Raw genomic sequence first — 24018 nt, 5'->3', positions numbered from 1 at the left:
CGAGCAATCTGGTAAATATGATCAAACAAGTGTCCTTAAACGCTTTAGGATCTCATTAAGAACAAGATGATGGGCTCAGAAAAAAAGCTCCACGGACAAGAAGTCTGTTTTTACTAAAGCAACATTTGTCTAATTTAGCAGTGCTTTTGGGTATATTATTTCTTAAAAATGTGCTAAATGTGAAATTCAGGGCATTAATATAGCAGACAACAACTATTTTCTGTGTAAAGATACATAGTGCTGCTGGGATTACTTTTTAAAATGTTGGATTCTTGATTCAAGTTTATGACACTGAGCTGTCTGCACTGTTGTGCTGCTGCCGGCTCAGCGTCCATGTTGAGAGCTGTGTGGAGGCAATTCCCCGATCCTAGCTATGCTCTGAATCTGGAATGTAGCACCCTGAATAAGCACAACATAAATATAAACGGTATAAGTCAGACAAACAATCAATAAGTCGGGAAATTAACTGATACCTATTTTTATAATCGCTCATTCTCTGCTTTCATCTTGTCTGACGGGAGGATTTGCTACTTTTCTTTTGCTTATGTGACTGTTCCTGAAATAATTTGAAGACGTAACCTGGGACCAAAGGAAATTATAACGGGCTTTACGATATCAAGTTATTAAACTTAATTGATTAATCTAGAACGTTAATATTATAAGCGGCTGCCAGCTAGTCCTGAATATTCACATCTTTAACTGAGATTCAATGTATTCTGGAGTGAAGCTACTTTTTAAACAACTGGGATCTGCCCCCTCGGAGGATAAGAAGTTGGAGATAACGGATGGATTCATACAACTCACTGGTTCCCAACCTATTGGCTTGTTTCCCCTTCAAACTAAATAAAAGGGTCTTTCACAAAACAACATTATTGGAGAGAAGAGGATAAAAAAAACCAACTTATTTTCGCCATGTGACCCCTATAATCTGTAATATCTTTCTAATGTTGTCTTGCTCTGTTCTGCTTCTACTTTACTAGTATAACAGTAAAACACCACATTTACAATGATACGGAATTCTGCCGATGCCTCTCGGTACCAATAATACTCATCCGCATGAATAGCAAATAAACAGACTTCCATGCACAATACACAAGCACAAATAACAGACAAGTGAGAGGGTAAGTGTGTGAGTTTAATCAGTGAATCTGTATGGGGGGGGAGTCATGCTGCTCAGCAGGCCAGGAAGCCTCCGTCCACCGGCAGGGAGACTCCATTGATCATGTTGCTCTTATCACTCAGCAGGAATAAGATGGTGTTCACCACGTCCTCCACCTCTGCACACGGACACACAGGGAGCTCCGTTAACAAGCGGGTCAACACACTGGTGAAGTGTATACACTGCAGAATTGTGTGTGTTTCAAACCCCATCCAAGTCCACAACAACACAATGGAGGGGAATCCACATTCCTGAGTCCACATTCCTGAATCTGAATCAACCGTCAGCCTCCTTTTCAGCCCCTCAATGCGTCTTTTGTAGAGGAGAGGAAAAGCTCAACCTAAAGAGGTCAGTTCAAGATTCACTCTCGTTTCAGAACGACCTCTTTATGGGGGGGCGCTATGCTAGTCCAAACCATAAACTATCTTAAGGCAGACATATGGAGCATGCTGTGTGTCCATAACGGTGTCGTTTCTGAAACCCGAATGAGTCTGTGGAGGTTGAGCATGCGTTGGTTTGATGAGAAGTGTAGTCGTCATGACATCATGGTTAATACTGTGTCTTTGTAGCCAAACACTGTGCTAACACTGAGCTAGGTGGCTCAGGCTAACTAGCTGTGGCTCGGCTTGTGAGCCACACAAGCTGGCGCGTGTGTGTGTGGGGGGGCGGGTACTTCAATACCACAGCGCCATCCCCCGATCACTACTGTGCACCCCTGCCTTTCACTCAATGCATGCTGGGATAGGCTCCAGCAGATAGTAAATAAATAACTACATAATGGATAAATAATGGATGGGGAAAGACAGTGATCTCAAATGACAGCAGTGTGTTCAGGACACAGCCGGCGGGGTCTGACCTGCAAAGCGTCCGAGGGGGATGCGGGACAGCATGGTCTTGGATTTTTCAGGGTCGCTCCAGCCCAGACGACCCATGTCAGTCATCACCACTGTGGGGTTCACACTGTTCACGCGGATCTGATCAGAACACAACACTGGTACTTCAGTTCAAGCCAGTATCTGACTTTGATGAAAAACTAAAATACTTTATTATATTGGCTCCTACTGCCAATATATCCTGACAGTAGTACATGAGAGTGATAATCTGTAAAGCTTGTCAATAACAACAACATTAAACAACATCATATTATTTAACGGCAGAGACCAGATAAAATGATTTAATTGTGATCATATTTAATATTCTTCTTTAATACTCTGTTCTAAATACCATTTCACTGTTCTGTCATTATAAAAGAGACATTATGTAACGTATGCTGAGCAGTTGAAATGATGCTAAACCACGGTTTTGCTGTTTAAATGATAATGCTACCCTCCATAATAAATCAATACACAACTTAATAAATAAGGCCAGCAGGCATTATGTTATTGTTAAGCAGCACAAACTGTTGCATGAATAGCACTTAGGTCGGTCCTGAGGCAGGTAACCCAGTAGAAAGGTGCTATTTAATATTCCATATTCATGGACAGAGTTTCTTGCTAAATCTGCTGAAATGTGGTCCGCAATACATTGTAACGTGTTTATGGTCCCTTTTGAATTAAGTAAATAAATACAATTGAAGTATTAGAGAGAGCAGGATGGATAGGATGGCACTGTACAGAGTGTACTGACCCCATATGTCAAAGTATCTATTTAAGAGATGAAAATACAATCTAGTATAATGTGCAGCATACAGGGGTTCCCATCTTTAGCTCATGGTCCAACTAATCAAAGGAAGGTGGCATGCAGTGAAGCCTGAGGATACCTGCTGGGGTCCCAGCTCCAGGGCCATCACCTTGGTCAGCATGTCCAGGGCTCCTTTAGTGGCACCTGAACAAGGACAGGGAGACAAATGACTGAATCAACAACTAAACACCTGGCTCTGTAGTAGTTAGCAGTAAGAGGCTCAGGAAATATTGATAAACTTGAGTATCCAGATATCATTGTTTTGAGAATTGTGGTACTATTTTAATGATCAAAAACCCTATTGATGTTTAATGAGTAGTTTACATGCAAAGGTTGGTGGCAGACGGCGGCTCACATGAGTTTGGATGTTACAGGGACTGTGATTTATAAGAAAGGCAGATCCCCCTGTTTATTATGTAAACGATTGCAGGGAGTGTTTTTTAAACTATGATGGATGTAAAGAAAAAAAATATATATATATATTGCCTTGCTAACAATATTAGAATATATTGTAATCTATTACACAGCTGTGTTGAATGCTTGATATCGACACAGTTCTGAACTTCTTACACAGCAAGATGACTATTTCTCACAGATGCAATAACATTATTTTGAAATCAATAAAATAATTTCTCAATTCATATTTTATTGTCAACTTATTAATCTCTTTAGTAAGTAGCCGTGCAATAATGTAAATAATAATGTACAGTGAGCGGGGCAATAGTGTGAAAGGAATGAGTCAAGTCCTACTTTACATGCTGAACATAACCCCTGTATTATGATAGGTATCATATCACCAGACTCTTGCCAGTACAAAGCCCTGGATAGCAGGCTTATCCACTGGGATAAACACCACTGAGGAGCTCCACTGCCAAAAGCTGCTGATTCAGTCCGTGGCAATGACTCAATGTAGTCAGTCAAGGATGTGTTCCTATAGAAGAAGTATCACGTTGTTAAATTGTACTTATTTACTCTGGCTCTGTACTTTGTAACCAGGATGGTACCCTAGATGGCCCTTTATCATGTTTTCTTTACTGGAAGGACACCCTGGTGGGTCCTTTATCATGTTTTCTCTACTGGAAGGACACCCTGGTGGGTCCTTTATCATGTTTTCTCCACTGGAAAAACACCACGGAGGGTCCTTTATTATGTTTTCTCTACTGGAAGGACACCCTGGTGGGTCCTTTATCATGTTTTCTCCACTGGAAGGACACCCTGGAGGGTCCTTTATCATGTTTTCTTTACTGGAAGGACACCCTGGTGGGTCCTTTATCATGTTTTCTCCACTTGAAGGACACCCAGGTGGGTAGTTTATCATGTTTTCTCTACTGGAAGAACACCCAGGTGGGTCGTTTATCATGTTTCTCTACTGGAAGGACACCACGGAGGGTCCTTTATCATGTTTTCTCCACTTGAAGGACACCCATGGTGGGTCGTTTATCATGTTTTCTCTACTGGAAGAACACCCATGGTGGGTCGTTTATCATGTTTTCTCTACTGGAAGGACACCACTGGAGGGTCCTTTATCATGTTTTATCCACTGGAAGGACACCACTGGTAGGGTCCTTTATCATGTTTTCTCTTACTGGAAGAACACCCTGGTGGGTCCTTTATCATGTTTTCTCTACTGGAAGGACACCCTGGTGGGTCCTTTATCATGTTTTATCCTACTGGAAGAGACACCACGGAAGGTCCTTTATTCATGTTTTCTTTACTGGAAGGACACCCTGGTGGGTCCTTTATCATGTTTTCTCTACTGGAAGGACACCCTGGTGGGTCCTTTATCATGTTTTCTCTACTGGAAAAACACCACGGAGGGTCCTTTATTATGTTTTCTCTACTGGAAGGACACCCTGGTGGGTCCTTTATCATGTTTTCTCTACTGGAAGGACACCCTGGTGGGTCCTTTATCATGTTTTCTCCACTGGAAAAACACCACGGAGGGTCCTTTATTATGTTTTCTCTACTGGAAGGACACCCTGGTGGGTCCTTTATCATGTTTTCTCTACTGGAAGGACACCCTGGTGGGTCCTTTATCATGTTTTCTCCACTGGAAGGACACCCTGGAGGGTCCTTTATCATGTTTTCTTTACTGGAAGGACACCCTGGTGGGTCCTTTATCATGTTTTCTCCACTTGAAGGACACCCAGGTGGGTAGTTTATCATGTTTTCTCTACTGGAAGAACACCCAGGTGGGTCGTTTATCATGTTTCTCTACTGGAAGGACACCACGGAGGGTCCTTTATCATGTTTTCTCCACTGGAAGGACACCCTGGTGGGTCCTTTATCATGTTTTCTCTACTGGAAGAACACCCTGGTGGGTCCTTTATCATGTTTTCTCTACTGGAAGGACACCCTGGTGGGTCCTTTATCATGTTTTATCCACTGGAAGGACACCACGGAAGGTCCTTTATCATGTTTTCTTTACTGGAAGGACACCCTGGTGGGTCCTTTATCATGTTTTCTCTACTGGAAGAACACCCAGGTGGGTCGTTTATCATGTTTTCTCTACTGGAAGGACACCCTGGTGGGTCCTTTATCATGTTTTCTTTACTGGAAGGACACCCTGGTGGGTCCTTTATCATGTTTTCTCTACTGGAAGAACACCCTGGTGGGTCCTTTATCATGTTTTCTCTACTGGAAGGACACCCTGGTGGGTCCTTTATCATGTTTTCTTTACTGGAAGGACACCCTGGTGGGTCCTTTATCATGTTTTCTCTACTGGAAGAACACCCTGGTGGGTCCTTTATCATGTTTTCTCTACTGGAAGGACACCCTGGTGGGTCCTTTATCATGTTTTATCCACTGGAAGGACACCCTGGTGGGTCCTTTATCATGTTTTCTTTACTGGAAGGACACCCTGGTGGGTCCTTTATCATGTTTTCTCTACTGGAAGAACACCCTGGTGGGTCCTTTATCATGTTTTCTCTACTGGAAGAACACCCTGGTGGGTCCTTTATCATGTTTTCTCTACTGGAAGGACACCCTGGTGGGTCCTTTATCATGTTTTCTTTACTGGAAGGACACCCAGGTGGGTCGTTTATCATGTTTTCTCTACTGGAAGGACACCCTGGTGGGTCCTTTATCATGTTTTCTCTACTGGAAGGACACCCTGGTGGGTCCTTTATCATGTTTTCTTTACTGGAAGGACACCCTGGTGGGTCGTTTATCATGTTTTCTCTACTGGAAGGACACCACGGAGGGTCCTTTATCATGTTTTCTCTACTGGAAGGACACCCAGGTGGGTCCTTTATCATGTTTTCTCCACTGGAAGGACACCCTGGTGGGTCCTTTATCATGTTTTCTCTACTAGAAGGACACCACGGAGGGTCCTTTATCATGTTTTCTCTACTGGAAGGACACCACGGTGGGTCCTTTATCATGTTTTCTCTACTGGAAGGACACCCAGGTGGGTCCTTTATCATGTTTTCTCTACTGGAAGGACACCACGGAGGGTCCTTTATCATGTTTTCCACAAGTAGGGTCCATAAGTAGCTTGTTAGCCTGCTACAACGGTCACAATGGCAACATTACACATAAACAGTGCCGCCACTCTGACCAATGTGGATTTGAATGGGAATGTCCATTCTACTCATATTGTAATTCTATGCATGGACCCAAGCTGTTGAAAGGGTCCATATGTACCGAACACCTCCATCAGCTACATTATTTTCTCCAAGGAAAGGCTCCAGGTGAATGGTGCACGGCAGCCCCCGTTACTCACAGTAGACAGCGTGGTCTCTGAGGGCACACTGCGAGGCCTGGCTGGACACGTTAACGATGGAGCCTCCTGACCCTCTTGCCTTCATCCCACGGGCCAATATCTGACCACAGAAACAGAGCTCCATTTGATTCAGCAGAAGCAGTTTGACAAAGCAGACATTTCAATATAAACTAATGGTGTGATAAAAGCATTGATACGCCACTTGTCCATTACAGATGTATTTTAAGTCTTGTTGAACATACTGTACTGTCCCTGACACCAAAACCTGAGTTAACTGTTAATGTTTAGCTCAGCAAAACATCTACTCATAAAAAAACACCAAAGAACAAACTAAAGCCAAGAATGTAGGACATGCAGGTGCAGAGATGTGGATTTAAGCCATTCCTATACCTGGGAGACATGCAACACAGCTTTCACATTCACATTGAATGACCTGGAGATGAAAGACACCATAAAACATAATAAACATAACAGGTTTCCAGATGACAAACAAGTATTCAATGACTATTTGCTACTTTCTAAGTCAAAATCATCAAAGAATCCCGTATTTGGTCTTACTGGTCAAACTGGTCGGGCGTGACCTCCAGAAACGGCTGCAGACTGGCACATCCAGCATTATTCACCAGCAGATCGATGGGACCGACGACCTGCAGAGCCGCTTCCGTGGCCCCCCAGTCTGCCAAGTCTACACACACCGGGGTGATGGACGCACACTGTGAGAGGAAGTCAACACGTCGGTGCAGATAATAGAGGGAGATGAAGGAGAAAAGGAGGAAAAACTGTAATGTTTCAATGATCATTCAATTATATTAAAAGCTTTGAGACAACCATCCATTCAACAGCAACACAACAGATGCATGTCCTTTAAGAAACTAAAGCGTACATGTATTTTGTAAATTTGTATTCTGTCTATACTGACTCACAAAGCTGTATACTACAAAAATCTGTATGACTTGCATACAAATAAGAGCAACACTTTAACTCTTCTAGGACGGCTGCTTGCTCAGTGGCCATAAGTCATTTTCCACTTGTTATGTGCATACAGTCGCTTTTAAAATAAACTTCCAACGTAAGGTTTACTTGCACGACAAACCTACTTGGTACGGTTTAGGAAAGGCGTGGTTTGAGATCCAATAAGTACATTTCTTACATAGAATAACCACGTTTGTTACATATACATGGAGGAGCAAAGGTCGTACGAGGCTCTGTGCGGACGTCTGTATACCGCCAATGTGGTTGTGACCTCGGAGACTTGAGCCTTGGTTTTACTCCCAAAATTGGCTTGCACACATGCGCAGTAAACCGCTATGCTATCACTTGTAGCGTAGTGACTTAACAAATTGGCAGTAAGCGGACGTCACACGGACCCTCGTGGACCCTCGTGGACTCTCGTGGACCCTTGTGGACCCTCGTGGACTCTCATGGACCCTTGTGGACCCTCGTGGACCCGCTGAAGCGCAGCACCTATCCTCCGGTTCCCCCTCAGGGAAGCACTGTTGCCGTTGTTTGCACTGTTAGCTTATGGCCGCCTCCATGTTGAGAGCCGTGTGTAGGCAATCTCTCAGTCATTGATATGCTTCGAATACATTCTTTTTTGGTTTTAATAATATTTACTATTATATATTGCCAGAAAAAAGATGCCACGTTCATCTCCAGTCCAAGTTGTAACTTGGGACTCTCCAATTGAAATCTCTGATTGCTGAATGAAGAATCTGGAAACTAAACCATATGGAGCCTCATGTCAGCCTGTTTCAGGTAATGAACCCCAGATGACGTGTTTTATCCCTCAAACCATCTCTGGAGTAATAGAACTGTCCGGAAGGTTTCGGGTCTTAAACACGGGAATCTCTACCAACCCCATCACATTTAAATTCAAGTGAAAAAGTGAGCGCAGTACCTCCTGCACCAGACTGTCGAGGTCGGCCTGCGTGCGTGTGACCGCTGTGACCTTTGCCCCGCAGCGTGCCAGAGCCAGAGCCGTGTCCCTGCCGATCCCTGAGACGCAACACATCCATAAACACAAAGACAAAGACTTGTGGCACATTCCACACATGTCTCCGGCACACTGCGCTCCGTGAACAAAGCTTTTGGTTCTTTTCTGTGTTGGAGCTGAGCACTCTATGAGGGTGCGTGCAGATGCATCACAGACTTTAACAGTTTCACTTCACATTACATTTTCATCACCTCCGCTTTTTTCTATTATTTCTTTGTAAGGCTAATGTTCACCTTCAAGTCATTTAGCATTAATAAGCAGTTTACATTTAATTCCTGATTTCTAACTCACTATAATGTTGTTGTAACCAGAGGACGGTTAATGCTTCATTTGTCCGCAATTAGAACTTCTATGAAGACATATTATAAAATCATTACAAGTGTTTCACTATATTGTCATACATTCTCTTTACACTTCATACCGGGTGTCCACAGGAGGAGTTATAGTTGTAAACACATACATTAACAAACACTTCTGCTCACAACTATATATTATAGTTTTTATTTAATGTTTACTGCTCATAAAAAGGTAAATAAGGGAACCACCGTGAACAAGTCATGATACATTCTGTATGCAATTGTTAGGTAACCTAACTTTACTCTAACAAACTCTAACCGCCATGATCAGATTATGAAAATAATTAGGGATCCAACATATTTATCGAGCATTTTGATCTCATGAAAATTCACGGTCCAATTCTACATATTTTCTTTATTTAAATTCCTTTTTTCTCACTAGAAACATCTGGTGGGACAAATAGAAACTTTGGCCTGTGGACCCCACTTTGGGCAGCCCTGATGTAGAGGAGTAAACTGAAAAGAAAGTTTCTTTTGAGCAGGTAAACTAAATAAGAACTATGACTAAAACTTTTGAATAGCGTGTGTGTGCGTGTGTACGTGTGTGTGTGTGTGTGTCCTGCAGCGCTGCAGAGGATGTCGTTTTAAAGCAGCCTGCAGGGGTCGCTGCGCTCTGCAGACGTCTGGTTGAGTGTACATGTGTAGGGGAGCCTTGACCTTTTCCTGCTCCGGTGACCAGAGCCCGTTTGCCAACAAACGAGACCTCCATGACCGGTCAGTCCTCGGGTCCTCGGTCAGGTCTTCGGGTCCTCGGTCAGGTCCTCGATCAGGTCCTCGATCAGGTCCTCGGGTAGGTCCTCGATCAGGACCTCGATCAGGTCCTCGATCAGGTCCTCGGTCAGGTCCTCGATCAGGACCTCGATCAGGTCCTCGGGTCCTCGATCAGGACCTCGATCAGGTCCTCGGTCAGGTCCTCGATCAGGACCTCGATCAGGTCCTCGGTCAGGTCCTCGATCAGGTCCTCGGTCAGCTGCAGAGGACGCGCACAGGACAGTTAAAAACACCCTGTGAGAGGCGGCCAGTCTGGGCGGCGGACGGAGCGGTCAGTCAGTGCAGGCAGCTGGAAGTGGCGTGTCTGTATCCCTCCGCGGGATTAACGCGGAAGTTAAAGAATGATGTTCCTCAACTCAGTCCTGCAGTCGCACGCACGCGTTTGCTGAAGTTCTGTACTACTTAAGGTACTTGTACTTTTTAACCATGTGCTGCTACTTTATTCTTCTACTCTACTCCAGATCAGAGGAACATTTATTTTTAGTTTGAGCTCTTGATTAAGATTGTGAATACAAAATATAACCAACTAATAAACGATGACGTATCTTTAAAGGTGAAACTACCCAGCTGTATATAACGTTATTAAAATAAGATCCACCTTAACAAGCAGTGATTAATGCATCAAAATCAAGTAATATAATATCTCTAATGTATTCATAATGATGCATCTGAAGATATTTAGATATCTTAGGTATTGATCTGATTGATCCTGGTTTTACTTAAACATCGTATTGTTGCTTGTGTTTAGACATTCACAACTACGGATTATTCTGTTGAATACAAAAAAAAGGTTTTGCAGAATATGTCTTTTAATATTCGAAAAACAAAAAAGGTTTGCATTTTGCATTGTGTATCATAAATCTAAATAAGCTCCTAGTTCTGATTCAGAACAAATACATACAACCTGTATGTATTTCATACATCCCTTCTTTCATATTCCTGATGGAATTCTACAAATAGAAACTCTGTTTCACCATTTGTGTACAATGTGTACTAAATTATTGTTGCAAAACGATATATAACACAAGTATAAATTCACTTAATGGCACCTTTGAGAGATCTGAAAATGGAAACTGACTGCCAATATTCCTCATGTTTAAAGCTACACAGTATTGTAGGTCTCCTGTTCAGCGGTTTAGATTAATGAGCTTGTGTGATCAGACCTTTTTTTCTCCACATCCGCCCAGTTTGAGATTCAGGAGCAGAGTCCTTCGCCACTAAATCAACATCATTAAATCACATGCGTTTCTCAGTGAGCTCATCCGCCTGGTCAGAGAGGCACTTCCTGGAAGATACTGGACGTGGAAGCAGGCTCCTCTATATCTGACAGCCATTTCCAGTCGTCAAAGATGGCATTAACTAAATACTGCTAAAGGCATTGGTTTGTTACGGTGTTGTGTTCAGTGACCAAAAGCTGACAGACTCTACAATTATCAATTATACCTTAAATCAGCCAACATGACAATGCAGAAAGGTTTTATTGTTATTAAAAACACAAAAATACATCAGAGTTTAAAGGGTTCACAAAAACACTCTCACTCAGTCTCACCCACTGACCTGCAGTGGAATACGTGCTCTGGGTTTTGGATCATAGTCATGTGCAACAAAGTGTTTCACAAAAAAAAACATTTCCAGGCAGAACTAGAGCGCCGCAGGAGTGAGTCCTAAAACCCACGAATGAGTCAGCATTTCCTGCAGGTTTCCTCGTCTCGAGGTCAATTACTTATAAATTGGGTTTCTGATGCCCCAATTAACGTTTTGATTGGACATTGAAGACGTCTCCCTTACAAAAGGTAGTTTTATCTAAATGAGAAAACCATAAACATGTTCATTTGTAAAACATAGATCATACTGAGCAGAACAGGTAAGCATTATAAGAGAGCTTATTTTCTGCAATAGTACAAAAATAAAAATCGCCATTTGCTTTTTGTTGAGCGAACCGGTGAGATGTAAACTTCAGGGTCGGCCTGTAAAAGCCCTGCAGCGTCTCTGGCTGCTGTTAACGGAGTCGATGGAGCCAAAGAACCAGCTTATCGGAGTACAAGTCAGCCAAGAAGGAACAGAGGTCTTGATATTTAAGAAAATGGCCTTTTGTATTGTATCGCGTATCATGTGAAGGGTCATCATGAATCATTGCTCGTCACCAGAGCCTTCCGCACGCTGCTAGCTTGACCGATGCGAGTGCTAACAACAGCCACGTTCGTTGTTTATTCATAATGATCATTATTAGGAGAGTAGCCCGAAGGGACTGTTTCTGGCTGCTAACGTTAGCCATGCTGCTAACACCAGCTGCCAGAAACAAACCGTTGAAGAATCATTGTACGGTCAACAGGAAACTCGAGGTCACTCCCATTATTGGCATCCCTCTTTGGGGACCATGAAAGTCCACACAAAGTTTCATAACAACGTGGTTGAGGTTTCTTTGGCTCCAATAACTAATAACGATAAAGAATAATCTCTTTCTTAAAGACGCACGCGCAGAGCCAAGACTACAACCGATGCAAAGACAGAATACAGTTCACTCATACATACCCCAACACTAACATGTAACTACGGCAACATACAGGAAGTGACAAGATCAAAGTAGTGCAAAACCATAAAGATGGTCCGGTTAGAAATGGGCTAATACAAGGGGAAGGTTTTTGGCTGAGAATACAAAAAGGCATCAGAACAGTCAGAAATAGAAACGTCCACTCCATGTTTGAGACCAAAGAATTCTGATCAACCCAATACATAATAATCAGACTCTTCAAAAAAATAAAATTAATTAAAAGTAGCTCAACAATATCTCATTCTAAAGAAATAATATGACTTTGGGTCCCTCACAAACAGAGTAGGGGACTCAAGGCAATACTCCTGTGGGGTCCTTCACATACTGGAACCGGGCCCATTTTGCTACTCTACAGGTTAAGTCAAACCACAGTGCATGGAGCCATAGAATATAATAGTTCCTTCATTAAACCAATGACAACGGCAGGAAAGTAGGAAGAGAAGAAGCTTGTACGTTACAATGTAGCACTCAAACTGTATACCGACGCATTCTTTACCAACCACTATGCTCTAGGCAGAAAAGAATCATTCTTTGGCTTCAGCTATTTAGATTTAGATTGCATTCATAAAGCATGAGGTGTGTGACGTGGCATTTTTCCAGCTAAACGTAGCTTGATCCAGCCGTGGCGGGGTGAGGCAGTGGGCTGAATGATGAGCAAGTATCTGTGCTGCCGTTTAAAACAGTGGCTTTCAGTTCAGGCTGTGTTCAGGCTTTGGACACCAGTTGGTGTCTGGGTAGAGAAGGCAGTGCACCGTCTTAAACCTGCAGGAGAGGACGGGAGGAGCATCAGGGACGTACGGTATTGAGAGCAAAGTGTTTCCCAGAGTACAGTGCAGTGTGAGGAGGAGCAGAAGGGCTACATTACTCCCATCAGGGCTGGTTCTGATTCATTACCTCGTGGGGTCCTCAGCCAGGGAAAAGCCTCCAACAATGCTGACCACATTTCTTCTGTTCTCAAAGCCTCCAAAGCTCAGAGTGACCTGTTGAGAACATACAACGATCGGTTTCAGTGCAGAGAAACACAAACAATAACATTTAGGATAACACTTTTCATATGATCGCACCAGTAGCAATTAATTCATCACATTTACATATTTTATTGAAAAGGATGACGGACCAACATTACAGTTGCTTTCATTGCAAAAAACATGTGTACCGCGCTTCATCAATAAATAATGTTTACATGTTGCTATGATATTGCACTGTATGTTTTATCATGCTTATTGTTAATAAATAAGAGCATATTTAATACACTTCCTCACGTCTACGTTGCGTTATGTGATACAATAGGCCTTTCTTTCCACAGCAGGGTAAACACAGGTGTAATAGATCAAACTGATAACGGTCCCATTCTATTCCATCTACAGTTAGCCAGCATACACGTATCCTGATGATCCTCTCTGGGGAACACGAGTTCAGGTGCCACGTCGAGTGGTCCGATGGGAGGGGCTGAAGTCCGGAGCTCTACAGCTTGACCAATCTCTGAATGCTAGATTTCTCAAGGCATCTCAAATGTTAGGCCCTAGTGTACAAACCCCACACACACACATACACACACACACACACACACACACTCACCTGCTCCAGCACTGTGTCAGTGGGCAGCTTCTGAAGGTTCTCCAGGTGGGAGTGGAAGAGGTGCGTGTGCGTTAGGGTCACCTCCAGCAGCGCTTCGATGATGTAGCCGATGGTGCAGTCGTCCGGTAGTCGGATCTTCTCTGCCGTGCTGATGAAATTCCCCAAACTGAAACCAAAGGACAGAGTTTCAGCCGACAAAGCGTGTTAACACATTAACTGCAGCCATTTTTAAACTCACTTTCTTCCAAAGTAAGTGGAAAATGTAATTTTTAGTAAAAATATTTTACCCTTTTTCTTTGTTCATTATTTTAAAGCACTATGCGTCTATCTACACTGTAGATTCTACAGTTTGTCAACATTTAAGAATAGATGGTGAGGAACCAGACTGCAACCTCTGGTTCTGCAGAGTAGAGCCACCGCCTAAGTGTCTTAAAACAGTCCGATTGTATCGAAGTCTATGAGAAAATTACTCTTCTCTCTTGAGTTATTCCCTCAGTAAACATGAGTTTATGGTCTCAATCTCTAGTTTCAAGTCTTCTTCAATACAGCACAATGTTCTTTTAATAAATGATGGCCATTTAGAGTCACACAGGCCATAAAGCAAAGTCACTGACTGATCTGAGGGTTATCTGAAGACATGGTTATTCTCAGCATTGACAGCTTAAAGACAGAGTGTCTCTAGCTGTACATACAAAGTAAGTACTCTGGCTTCTGGAGGAACAACAGGTGAGTCTATGACCTACCTGGCCCATGGGCTCATTTTCAGTGCCAGGCCTCTGCTGATACAGAAACCTGCTCCACCTGTGGCAAACCAGAACTTGACGGACACCTGAAATGAGACCGCCAGATGTTAGGTGTGGAATAGTGTTTTTTGCTTCACAGTTTTCTGTCAGAACACCCTGAAGCCTGGATTTGTGTATGTCAGTCAGTGGAGCCAGAATCAGACTGACCGATCCGTCACTCTTGACCCTCTCTGCAGCCTCGATAGCATGATCCAGACTGGGCCGGCCCAGGTAGACATCCTGGCTGTGGTGGTAGGAGGAGAGCAGCCCCAGCAGGCTGGGCAGGATGACGTAGTTATCATCATCCACGTGGCAGAACCACCTACAACACAACACACAGACAGCATTGTACCTTACTTCGAGCAAATACGTTCACCGTGTAGGAAAGACCGGGAGGAGTTGACAGACAAACGGTCATTCTAAGGGCAAAAAGTATTCCTTCAACTAGTCTGTTCAGACCACTTCTTACTCACTTCTTCTGAGACTCGATGAATTTATCGTACTCCACCGACATCTTGCAGCACAGGGCCTGGCGGGTGTGAGCTGCTGAGCAGTTAGTGTTGATGAGGTTCACTCCTGGTGGAGAGATGATGGAGGACAGCACAGTTCAACTCCATGTGCATACGTCCTGGTAGCGGCTGATGCACATGTTAACATTCATTTTTATTCTACACAAAAGAATTTGGGGGAATTTTCTATGACAAGCGTCCAGCTTCTTACCCGTTCTTGTCTGCAGCTCCTTGTCCTCGCCGTCGGTGAATATGTAGGTCTGAAACAGACAAAGACGCAACTGTTAGAAGGTGCCAGCGTACGCTCACGCTCTCCTCCTGGGACACCGTGAAGTGCTTCCAGAGAGCAAAGACAAGAGAGACAAAACACACAAGAGCCGGAAAGACAGCTGAAATAAAAGAGATGTGGAAAGAGCACTTTCGCCAACAGGCATGCTGTGGTATCCTCTACCAAATGAGCGGTGAATTGTACAGAAATTATACACATTATGGACTTTTTGAGTATCGGGGAGTCAAAAAGAGAAAATGACAAACCCCTACCTGACCCCTCATGTCATCAGGGCCACGTATCGCAGTTAGCATTACATACCTTGACCTCAATTAGCGTTACATACCTTGACCTCAGTTAGCGTTACATACCTTGACCTCAGTTAGCGTTACATACCTTGACCTCAGTTAGCGTTACATACCTTGACCTCAGTTAGCGTTACATACCTTGACCTCAGTTAGCGTTACATACCTTGACCTCAGTTAGCATTACATACCTTGACCTCAGTTAGCGTTACACACTTTGACCTCGGTTAGCGTTACATACCTTGACCTCAGTTAGCGTTACATACCTTGACCTCAGTTAGCGTTACATACCTTGACCTCGGTTAGCGTTACACACTTTGACCTCGGTTAGCGTTACATACCTTGACCTCAGTTAGCGTTACATACCTTGACCTCAGTTAGCGTTACATACCTTGACCTCGGTTAGCGTTACACACTTTGACCTCGGTTAGCGTTAAACACTTTGACCTCAGTTAGCGTTACAGACTTTGACCTCAGTTAGCGTTACATACTTTGACCTCGACAAGATGGCCGCATGGTCGCTCCGAACACAGGCACCGACTCTACTCTGTTTTCTTTCATATGGCGTGCAGCAGCAATGAAGAGGTGTACTCGGTATGTTGATGGAAGTCGGGCATAAATGTACACGAGCAACACTGCCAGAGATGTTTCCAGACAAAAGACATGTTTTCTACAGACCTCCTTGTGGACAGTTGGGGATGTGAAGTCAGAGTACCGCAGCACACAGACCGGCACGCTCGGCCTCTTCAGAGCCTTTTACTGTCACTTCACTGTTTAACTGGGCCTTCCTTTAAATAAGCATCGGCTGCCCCTTTATGTGAACACACCTTCTCCACACGACTGCTCCAGTGGCAGAGCTACACTGACATGTTTAAAGCAGCATTTCAGTTTACAGGCAGCAGTAAACCGACTTTACCGACTGAAGAGCAGTAAAAAAAAAAAAAAAAACAGCAACAGGCCTGTAAAGCCCACCGGTGTCTCAGTAATGCTTACAGACAGCAGACTCACAGGGTCAACTCGTTCCAGTCAACTCGCTCAGGTCTGCTGTGACCTGAGCGAGTTGACTGGAACTCCTCCATTCTCTCTGACGGGGACATTTCTGGGTGAAGTGGAAGCAGAGAGAGATCCTCCTCTCCACACTGACGCTCTTTGTCCGGCAGTGGGACCCTACCGGTGGCTTTTAACAGCTCTCAGTACACAGCTGGTCACACGGCTTCCTGTGAGGTCTTTGGGACTACTTTACAACCAAAAGCCTCTCTTCAGTGCATGTTAAAGACCTTGAAGCAACCTTGAGATCTGCCACAGAAATGTAAAAACACGCCTTTGATTGGACAATACAAAGAGTTTGGTGCACGCCTCGGTCGGCGGTAAGGATGTTCTCATAGCTCCCTTTTTAAGACCTCTCCGATCTACTCGATTCACATGGACAACCTGGTTGACACTAAAAAGGTTCCACCCGACTAGAACCATCCGGTCTGATGAAAAACACTCCTTCTCTTGGTCTGGAGCTTCGGACTTCAGACGTTCACGAGGCTTCTTGTTGACGTTGGCCTGAAGTTTGACGTCAAGTTTCCAAAATTGCAAATGAAATGTCGAGCTTGAGTATGAACTCCTCCGTCATAGTGGGAGAGCCAGAGCTGCGGTGTAGCGAGTGATGGAGAGTGTGTGGATATGATGGTGGTTGGTGGTTAGTGGGGCAGAGACTCCCAGTTACAGGTTGCTGTGGAAGTTCCCCGCAGGGGCCCGAGCACGGACATGCACAGGAACCTTCAGTATGAGGGGTCTTATCCAGACCGAAGAGGAACAAACAGCTGTTTAAAGTGTAGAATCATTCAAAATCATAACAAAAAAACAACCTATAAATAACTCCTAGGATTCTAACACAAAGCAGATGAGGGGTGGAGTCAAGATTTACTGTCTGATAAACGTCCTGACACAGGGCAACAGCCAAATCCATTAGCACCAATGGATTTTCACTGTCTGTCTGTCTGCCTGCCTGATCATTATGAGCGTAAATCATAAATCACTCAAAGTTATCAAGCCAATAGCTTGTGGAAAACTCCAGTGACACGCAGTGAGTGCACGAAGGTAGACAGCCGGGTAGACAGGTGGGTAACAGTGTTAGGCCCGAATAAAATGATCAGACGGGTAATAGAGATTTTTCATAATATAATATATAAATGAACTAACTAGTGGAGCTCTCCTCACCTGCTCTTTAGCTCGGGAAACCCAGGTCTGAATCAGCAGCTCCAGTCTGGACTTGTGGTATTTCCTGGTAGTCTTCACTGCAATAAAAATGTCCTTAAAGTCTAACGGGTCCCGTGACTTATACCCTGAAAGTCTACCACCCTTTCCTCCAGGTGTAGCTCCTCCTTCAGAGTCCATACCCCTATTGGGACTACGGACATCATCCCTGGTACCTTCAGTCCACACCGCTGAGCTCCTACTCAGCTCTGCGGCAGAGTCTGTTTCCCCTGCACGGACAGACACTCCTGGAAATCTGACACGGTGCTGCAGGCCCGCCCGTGGAGGTCTGACTTGGGGTCGGGGCTGGGGCAGGTCCACCTGGCGCGCCGGGGGCTGGAGGGCAGGGATGAGCAGGAGCAGGAGGCCACAGAACGCGAGGGAAAACAGGAAGCAGAACTTGCTGACACCCACCGGAGCTATGTGCATTCTGACTGGCCGACAGAGCCGGTTCATCAGCCTCCAGGGCTGCGGTCACTTTCGACACCACACTGTCCCATCCTCACATCATCACACAGGGTCCTGCACGGAGAAAGGGGAAGAATCAACAGCGTATGTGGCATGCTCAGACAACACTGTTCACTAGAGTAGACACAAGCATGATGTACCAAACTGCACCTATAAACTCATTCGGAATGAAATCCTTTAAGAAATGATTAGTACATTACAGACCCATAAAGCGTTCCCTTTACTCGATGCATGCCATTTGCTTCAGAAGTCTTACACTGCTCCACGCCCCATTAATTAAAACTACTATAGATAGTAATATATTCAAAAGGTATTCACTTCAAATACATTTTCTCTCTCTCGCCAACTTATATTGTTTTCGTGAGGAAACCTTTCCGATGACTTGTAAATTAGAATTTATCATTACAAAACCACACGATTGTGCATATGATGATGACAGGCTATACGCTGACACTCTAAAAGCTGTGATCAGAGAATTCTTCTTCTTGAGTCTTTATAGGGACACCACGCAGCCATCAAGCTTCACTCGTAGAACAACAGTGATTAACAAAAGCTGCATTGTCAAAGTCCCCGGGTACTACTTCAGGTGTCACTGGCGATTGAACTGTTTTTAAGGAGAGCTTTCCTAGAGCTGACCTCCACGATGGGGAAGGGAAAGCTAAGAGCAATAACTTATTATAATAAAACACGTGAACATGGCTCTAACGCATGTTTAGAATACCTTGTCCCATTATGAATATGGCATCCCATCGTAAAGAACGAACACACACACACACACACACACACACACACACACACACACACACACACACACACACACACACACACACACACACACACACACACACACACACACACACACACACACACACACACACACACACACACACACACACACACACACACACACACACACACACACACACACACACACACACACACACACACACACACACACACACACACACACACACACACACACACACACACACACACACACACACACACACACACACACACACACACACACACACACACACACACACACACACACACACACACACACTCCAAAAGTAAAGTTTCTATTCAAGAATGTTCTGGTTGTTCATATTGAACTCCACGGGACGCAGACGCCTTTAAACCGAGAGGGCTCTGAGTGGAGTCCGGCTCGGGAAAGAAGGGCAGCACTCACTGTGGCTCGCGAGAGGACACATTTCACCTCTTTTTCCCCAGTATGGCGAGGGAGGACGCGGGTAGCTTCAGCTGGAACGCAACCGCCGCTGGCTGACTGGAAGCCCGTCTCGGTGGGGTGGAAGTGAACCGGGCTGACCGCCACCGGATCCAGCGCGCGACTCGCAGTCCTCCTTCTTGCTCCGGTGTGACTTTAAGGTGAACGCAGGGTAGTTTCTGTGGATGCTCTTCTGCCCTCTCGAATCAGACCGCCGCTCTTCTTTTGGGGTTCATAAAGTTCTACAGGAGACCTGAAGGCTCCAGCACGAGCTCTAAAGAGAACACAGCTCGACCACTTCTAGGTAACCAAACATTCCACAAACCACGAAAACCACCTCGGAAAGCTGTCATCCATGATACGGTTGCTTTTCCGGTAGATTCTTTCAAAATAAAATATTAATGGAAGCCATTTACCGTCAGCAGGGGGTGGGTAAAGCAAGATGAGCTGGTGGACATTTGTGTGATTGTCATATTCATTAGGTTAAAAAAAAGAAAATAGTCGTAACCTTTTTTAAATGTAAAAAGAAAATCATCACATTCATTCAGAATGTTTTCTTGTCTTAATTATTATGATGATAAAAACAACAACAGCAACACTAACAAAGGTATTTATTATACTGATATATATACAGTATATATTCCAGTCAGTTTAATGGATTATAACATGTAGGCCTATGCAAACCTGATAACGTTTGGTAATCATTTACACGAGACGTCAGACAACTTGGAGGGATCACGGTTCAAATACTCAACTCTTCGATGTTCCTAAAATGTGATGGATCTTTTGATCTCAACTTCCCGGTTGGTGGAGCTGACTCCCGTCAACTTGACGCAACTCTCAGTCGCAGCAGCATTCGGTGATTATGGTTTGTTTCGGAAGTCTTTCAGTTGAAGCTCAGCGCCCTCTACTGGTCGTCATGGTGCTATGTTATTCACCAAGGGTACATCCGAAGTCTCTGATACAGTATGCTGGAGTCCGGCCCCTTTTCGGATTGGCACATCAGTTTCAGATTGGATCCACAATTGAAGTCTTCGACTGAACACCTCTACTTCATAGCCTTTCCCACTGATTAATAGAAAGAGGCATCCTTTCATATGCACTAACTAGAACGACGAAGATGTGACAGTTTTGTGTTTGTCCTAATGTTCAGCACTGACAATACATCTATGTTCCATTTAAGCAATACGATGTGACAGAAATGTACCGAAATGTACTAATTTTAAGGTTGCAAAAGATTTTGGTTAGGAAGTTTGACCTCAGTGATTCTAAAACTCCTGCTCTGGTGCTGCATGTTACTGTAATCAATCAGTTTAATGCAAACTACTAACCACACAGGGATTATTGACCTGCTGAGAGAGAGAGAGAGAGAGAGAGAGACACAGATGAGTCCCCATGTCTCCGTTTATTATTGATCACAAACACATTACCTTACATTACCAGTTACTGACCAACATCTGTAGCATGTGTTGTTTCGAGGCTTTTCTTCTGCAGCCTTTTGGCCTCCGGATGCAAATAAACCGAAACACTTTGTCAGATCCTTGTTTAAATCTTCCTGGTTGTGGCGACCAGATAGTAATTTGTTGAAAATGTTGCACATTGTGATTTTTAAAATCAAAGCCAAGATATGTTGGGAAAGTACTGAGGTTGTCACAATTATTTCGGCAGTGATATTATTTCCTTACACTTCTGAAGCAACTAGTGATTCCAAACAATTCACTTCCAGTTATTTTAGGCTTAATACATCATTTCAGTTCTTCAACTTGTTTACAACATCGATTCACACAGAGTGAGCACAGGGAAGTTACAGATACACAGCCAGCTCATCAAGGACACCTCTGTGCTATTCTCAATATAACACTGAGCCAATACATACATTTGATTCATATACTCTGATTTAATAAACTGGAGTTTATATTAAAATTTAAAATGTATGTGATTTTTCTCTGTAGTCACGTTACAAATATTGTACAATATTGAATCACGGCCTGACAACTCCACATTATTTAATGTTATGGGAAACTGTACTCAACACGCTGCATGGGCAGCAAATTAAAGGATGATTCTAGTTTATCACAGCTCTGGTTTTCATTTTAGTGACTCCCAGTAAACACTGGGACTTTTTACAGCAGTTGTCCTCTGATGACAGCTGGGCTCATAATGTGCATTTTCATGAGCAGGATTAATCTTCAAAGGTTTTCCCACTGCCTAACTGTTCCAAACTGTACAGATGCACCAGCTAACATCTATGTAATTTACGCTGTCCCGTTACGCTGTCCCGTTACGCTGTCCCGTTACGCTGTCCCGTTACAATACTCTGTTACATTATGCTGCCAGTTAACATTGTCACATTACGCTGTCACTTAACATTGTCACGTTACGCTGTCACTTAACATTGTCACGTTACGCTGTCACCTAACATTGTCACGTTACGCTGTCACTTAACATTGTCACGTTACGCTGTCACTTAACACTGTCACGTTACGCTGTCACGTTACGATGTCACGTTACGATGTCACGTTACGATGTCACGTTACGATGTCACCTAACATTGTCACGTTACGCTGTCACTTAACATTGTCACGTTACGCTGTCATGTTACGCTGTCATGTTACGCTGTCACCTAACATTGTCACGTTACGCTGTCACCTAACATTGTCACGTTACGCTGTCACTTAACATTGTCACGTTACGCTGTCACCTAACATTGTCACGTTACGCTGTCACTTAACACTGTCACGTTACGCTGTCACGTTACGATGTCACGTTACGATGTCACGTTACGATGTCACGTTACGATGTCACGTTACGATGTCACGTTACGATGTCACGTTACGATGTCACGTTACGATGTCACGTTACGCTGTCACTTAACATTGTCACGTTACGCTGTCACTTAACATTGTCACGTTACGCTGTCACGTTACGCTGTCACGTTACGCTGTCACGTTACGCTGTCACTTAACATTGTCACGTTACGCTGTCACGTTACGCTGTCACGTTACGCTGTCACGTTACGCTGTCACGTTACGCTGTCACGTTACGCTGTCACGTTACGCTGTCACGTTACGCTGTCACGTTACGCTGTCACGTTACGCTGTCACGTTACGCTGTCACTTAACATTGTCACATTACGCTGTCACGTTACGCTGTCACTTAACATTGTCACGTTACGCTGTCACTTAACATTGTCACGTTACGCTGTCACTTAACATTGTCACATTACGCTGTCACGTTACGCTGTCACTTAACATTGTCACGTTACGCTGTCACTTAACATTGTCACATTACGCTGTCACGTTACGCTGTCACTTAACATTGTCACGTTACGCTGTCACTTAACATTGTCACCTAACATTGTCACGTTACGCTGTCACTTAACGCTGTCACTTAACGCTGTCACGTTACGCTGTCACGTTACGCTGTCACGTTACGATGTCACGTTACGCTGTCACGTTACGCTGTCACTTAACATTGTCACGTTACGCTGTCACGTTACGCTGTCACGTTACGCTGTCACTTAACATTGTCACATTACGCTGTCACGTTACGCTGTCACTTAACATTGTCACGTTACGCTGTCACTTAACATTGTCACGTTACGCTGTCACTTAACACTGTCACGTTACGCTGTCACTTAACATTGTCACGTTACGCTGTCACCTAACATTGTCACGTTACGCTGTCACTTAACACTGTCACGTTACGCTGTCACGTTACGCTGTCACTTAACATTGTCACGTTACGCTGTCACTTAACATTGTCACGTTACGCTGTCACTTAACATTGTCACGTTACGCTGTCACTTAACATTGTCACATTACGCTGTCACGTTACGCTGTCACTTAACATTGTCACGTTACGCTGTCACTTAACATTGTCACGTTACGCTGTCACCTAACATTGTCATGTTACGCTGTCACCTAACATTGTCACGTTACGCTGTCACTTAACGCTGTCACGTTACGCTGTCACGTTACGATGTCACGTTACGCTGTCACTTAACATTGTCACGTTACGCTGTCACGTTACGCTGTCACGTTACGCTGTCACTTAACATTGTCACATTACGCTGTCACTTAACATTGTCACATTACGCTGTCACGTTACGCTGTCACTTAACATTGTCACGTTACGCTGTCACTTAACATTGTCACGTTACGCTGTCACTTAACACTGTCACGTTACGCTGTCACGTTACGATGTCACGTTACGCTGTCACTGAACATTGTCACGTTACGCTGTCACCTAACATTGTCACGTTACGCTGTCACTTAACATTGTCACGTTACGCTGTCACCTAACATTGTCACGTTACGCTGTCACTTAACATTGTCACGTTACGCTGTCACTTAACATTGTCACGTTACGCTGTCACTTAACATTGTCACGTTACGCTGTC

The 24018-nt window shown here is 44.1% G+C and overlaps 2 protein-coding genes across 3 annotated transcripts; both read right to left on the bottom strand.

Annotated features, from left to right (window-relative positions):
• Positions 1 to 1114: 1114 nt before the first annotated feature.
• dcxr (dicarbonyl/L-xylulose reductase) lies at positions 1115 to 10019 on the bottom strand. 2 transcript variants are annotated; one of them, XM_034557911.1, is made up of 9 exons: positions 9838 to 10019; positions 9570 to 9801; positions 8461 to 8558; positions 7122 to 7276; positions 6954 to 6996; positions 6564 to 6663; positions 2919 to 2983; positions 2016 to 2133; positions 1116 to 1277 (listed from the first exon to the last, which is right to left on the bottom strand). In XM_034557911.1, the coding sequence occupies exons 2-9, from the start codon at positions 9619 to 9621 to the stop codon at positions 1174 to 1176; spliced, it is 735 nt and encodes a 244-aa protein (XP_034413802.1). In that variant the 5' UTR covers positions 9622 to 9801; positions 9838 to 10019; the 3' UTR covers positions 1116 to 1173. The 2 variants fall into 2 exon arrangements, with proteins under 2 accessions (XP_034413800.1, XP_034413802.1); XM_034557909.1 differs by having other exon boundaries at positions 1115 to 1277; positions 9570 to 9996.
• Positions 10020 to 11142: 1123 nt separating this feature from the next.
• On the bottom strand, positions 11143 to 19978 carry rfng (RFNG O-fucosylpeptide 3-beta-N-acetylglucosaminyltransferase). Its single transcript, XM_034558530.1, has 9 exons — positions 19581 to 19978; positions 17885 to 18442; positions 15315 to 15363; positions 15068 to 15170; positions 14763 to 14916; positions 14556 to 14641; positions 13813 to 13978; positions 13129 to 13214; positions 11143 to 12996 (listed from the first exon to the last, which is right to left on the bottom strand). The coding sequence occupies exons 2-9, from the start codon at positions 18374 to 18376 to the stop codon at positions 12924 to 12926; spliced, it is 1209 nt and encodes a 402-aa protein (XP_034414421.1). The 5' UTR covers positions 18377 to 18442; positions 19581 to 19978; the 3' UTR covers positions 11143 to 12923.
• Between the last annotated feature and the right edge of the window lie 4040 nt (positions 19979 to 24018).

This window comes from Cyclopterus lumpus, chromosome 19 (genome assembly GCF_009769545.1).
Source record: "Cyclopterus lumpus isolate fCycLum1 chromosome 19, fCycLum1.pri, whole genome shotgun sequence".
Classification (NCBI taxonomy): Eukaryota; Metazoa; Chordata; class Actinopteri; order Perciformes; family Cyclopteridae; genus Cyclopterus; species Cyclopterus lumpus.
Note: the sequence above shows the minus strand (reverse complement) of the source record. Positions and strands in the feature narration are given on the sequence as shown.

What these genes read in the sequence shown, in the direction of transcription:
- dcxr (XM_034557911.1), bottom strand. Translation starts at nt 9,621, where the DNA reads ATGGAGGTCTCGTTTGTTGGCAAACGGGCTCTGGTCACCGGAGCAGGA. An exon ending in ACGCCCGACCAGTTTGACCA is followed by an intron (nt 6,997 to 7,121) that starts GTAAGACCAAAT and finishes TTTCATCTCCAG; the next exon opens with GTCATTCAATGTGAATGTGA. An exon ending in CAGAGACCACGCTGTCTACT is followed by an intron (nt 2,984 to 6,563) that starts GTGAGTAACGGG and finishes GTCCTTGTTCAG; the next exon opens with GTGCCACTAAAGGAGCCCTG.
- rfng (XM_034558530.1), bottom strand. Translation starts at nt 18,376, where the DNA reads ATGAACCGGCTCTGTCGGCCAGTCAGAATGCACATAGCTCCGGTGGGT. An exon ending in GGAGCTGCAGACAAGAACGG is followed by an intron (nt 15,171 to 15,314) that starts GTAAGAAGCTGG and finishes TCTCTCCACCAG; the next exon opens with GAGTGAACCTCATCAACACT. An exon ending in AAAATGAGCCCATGGGCCAG is followed by an intron (nt 13,979 to 14,555) that starts GTAGGTCATAGA and finishes CTTTGGTTTCAG; the next exon opens with TTTGGGGAATTTCATCAGCA.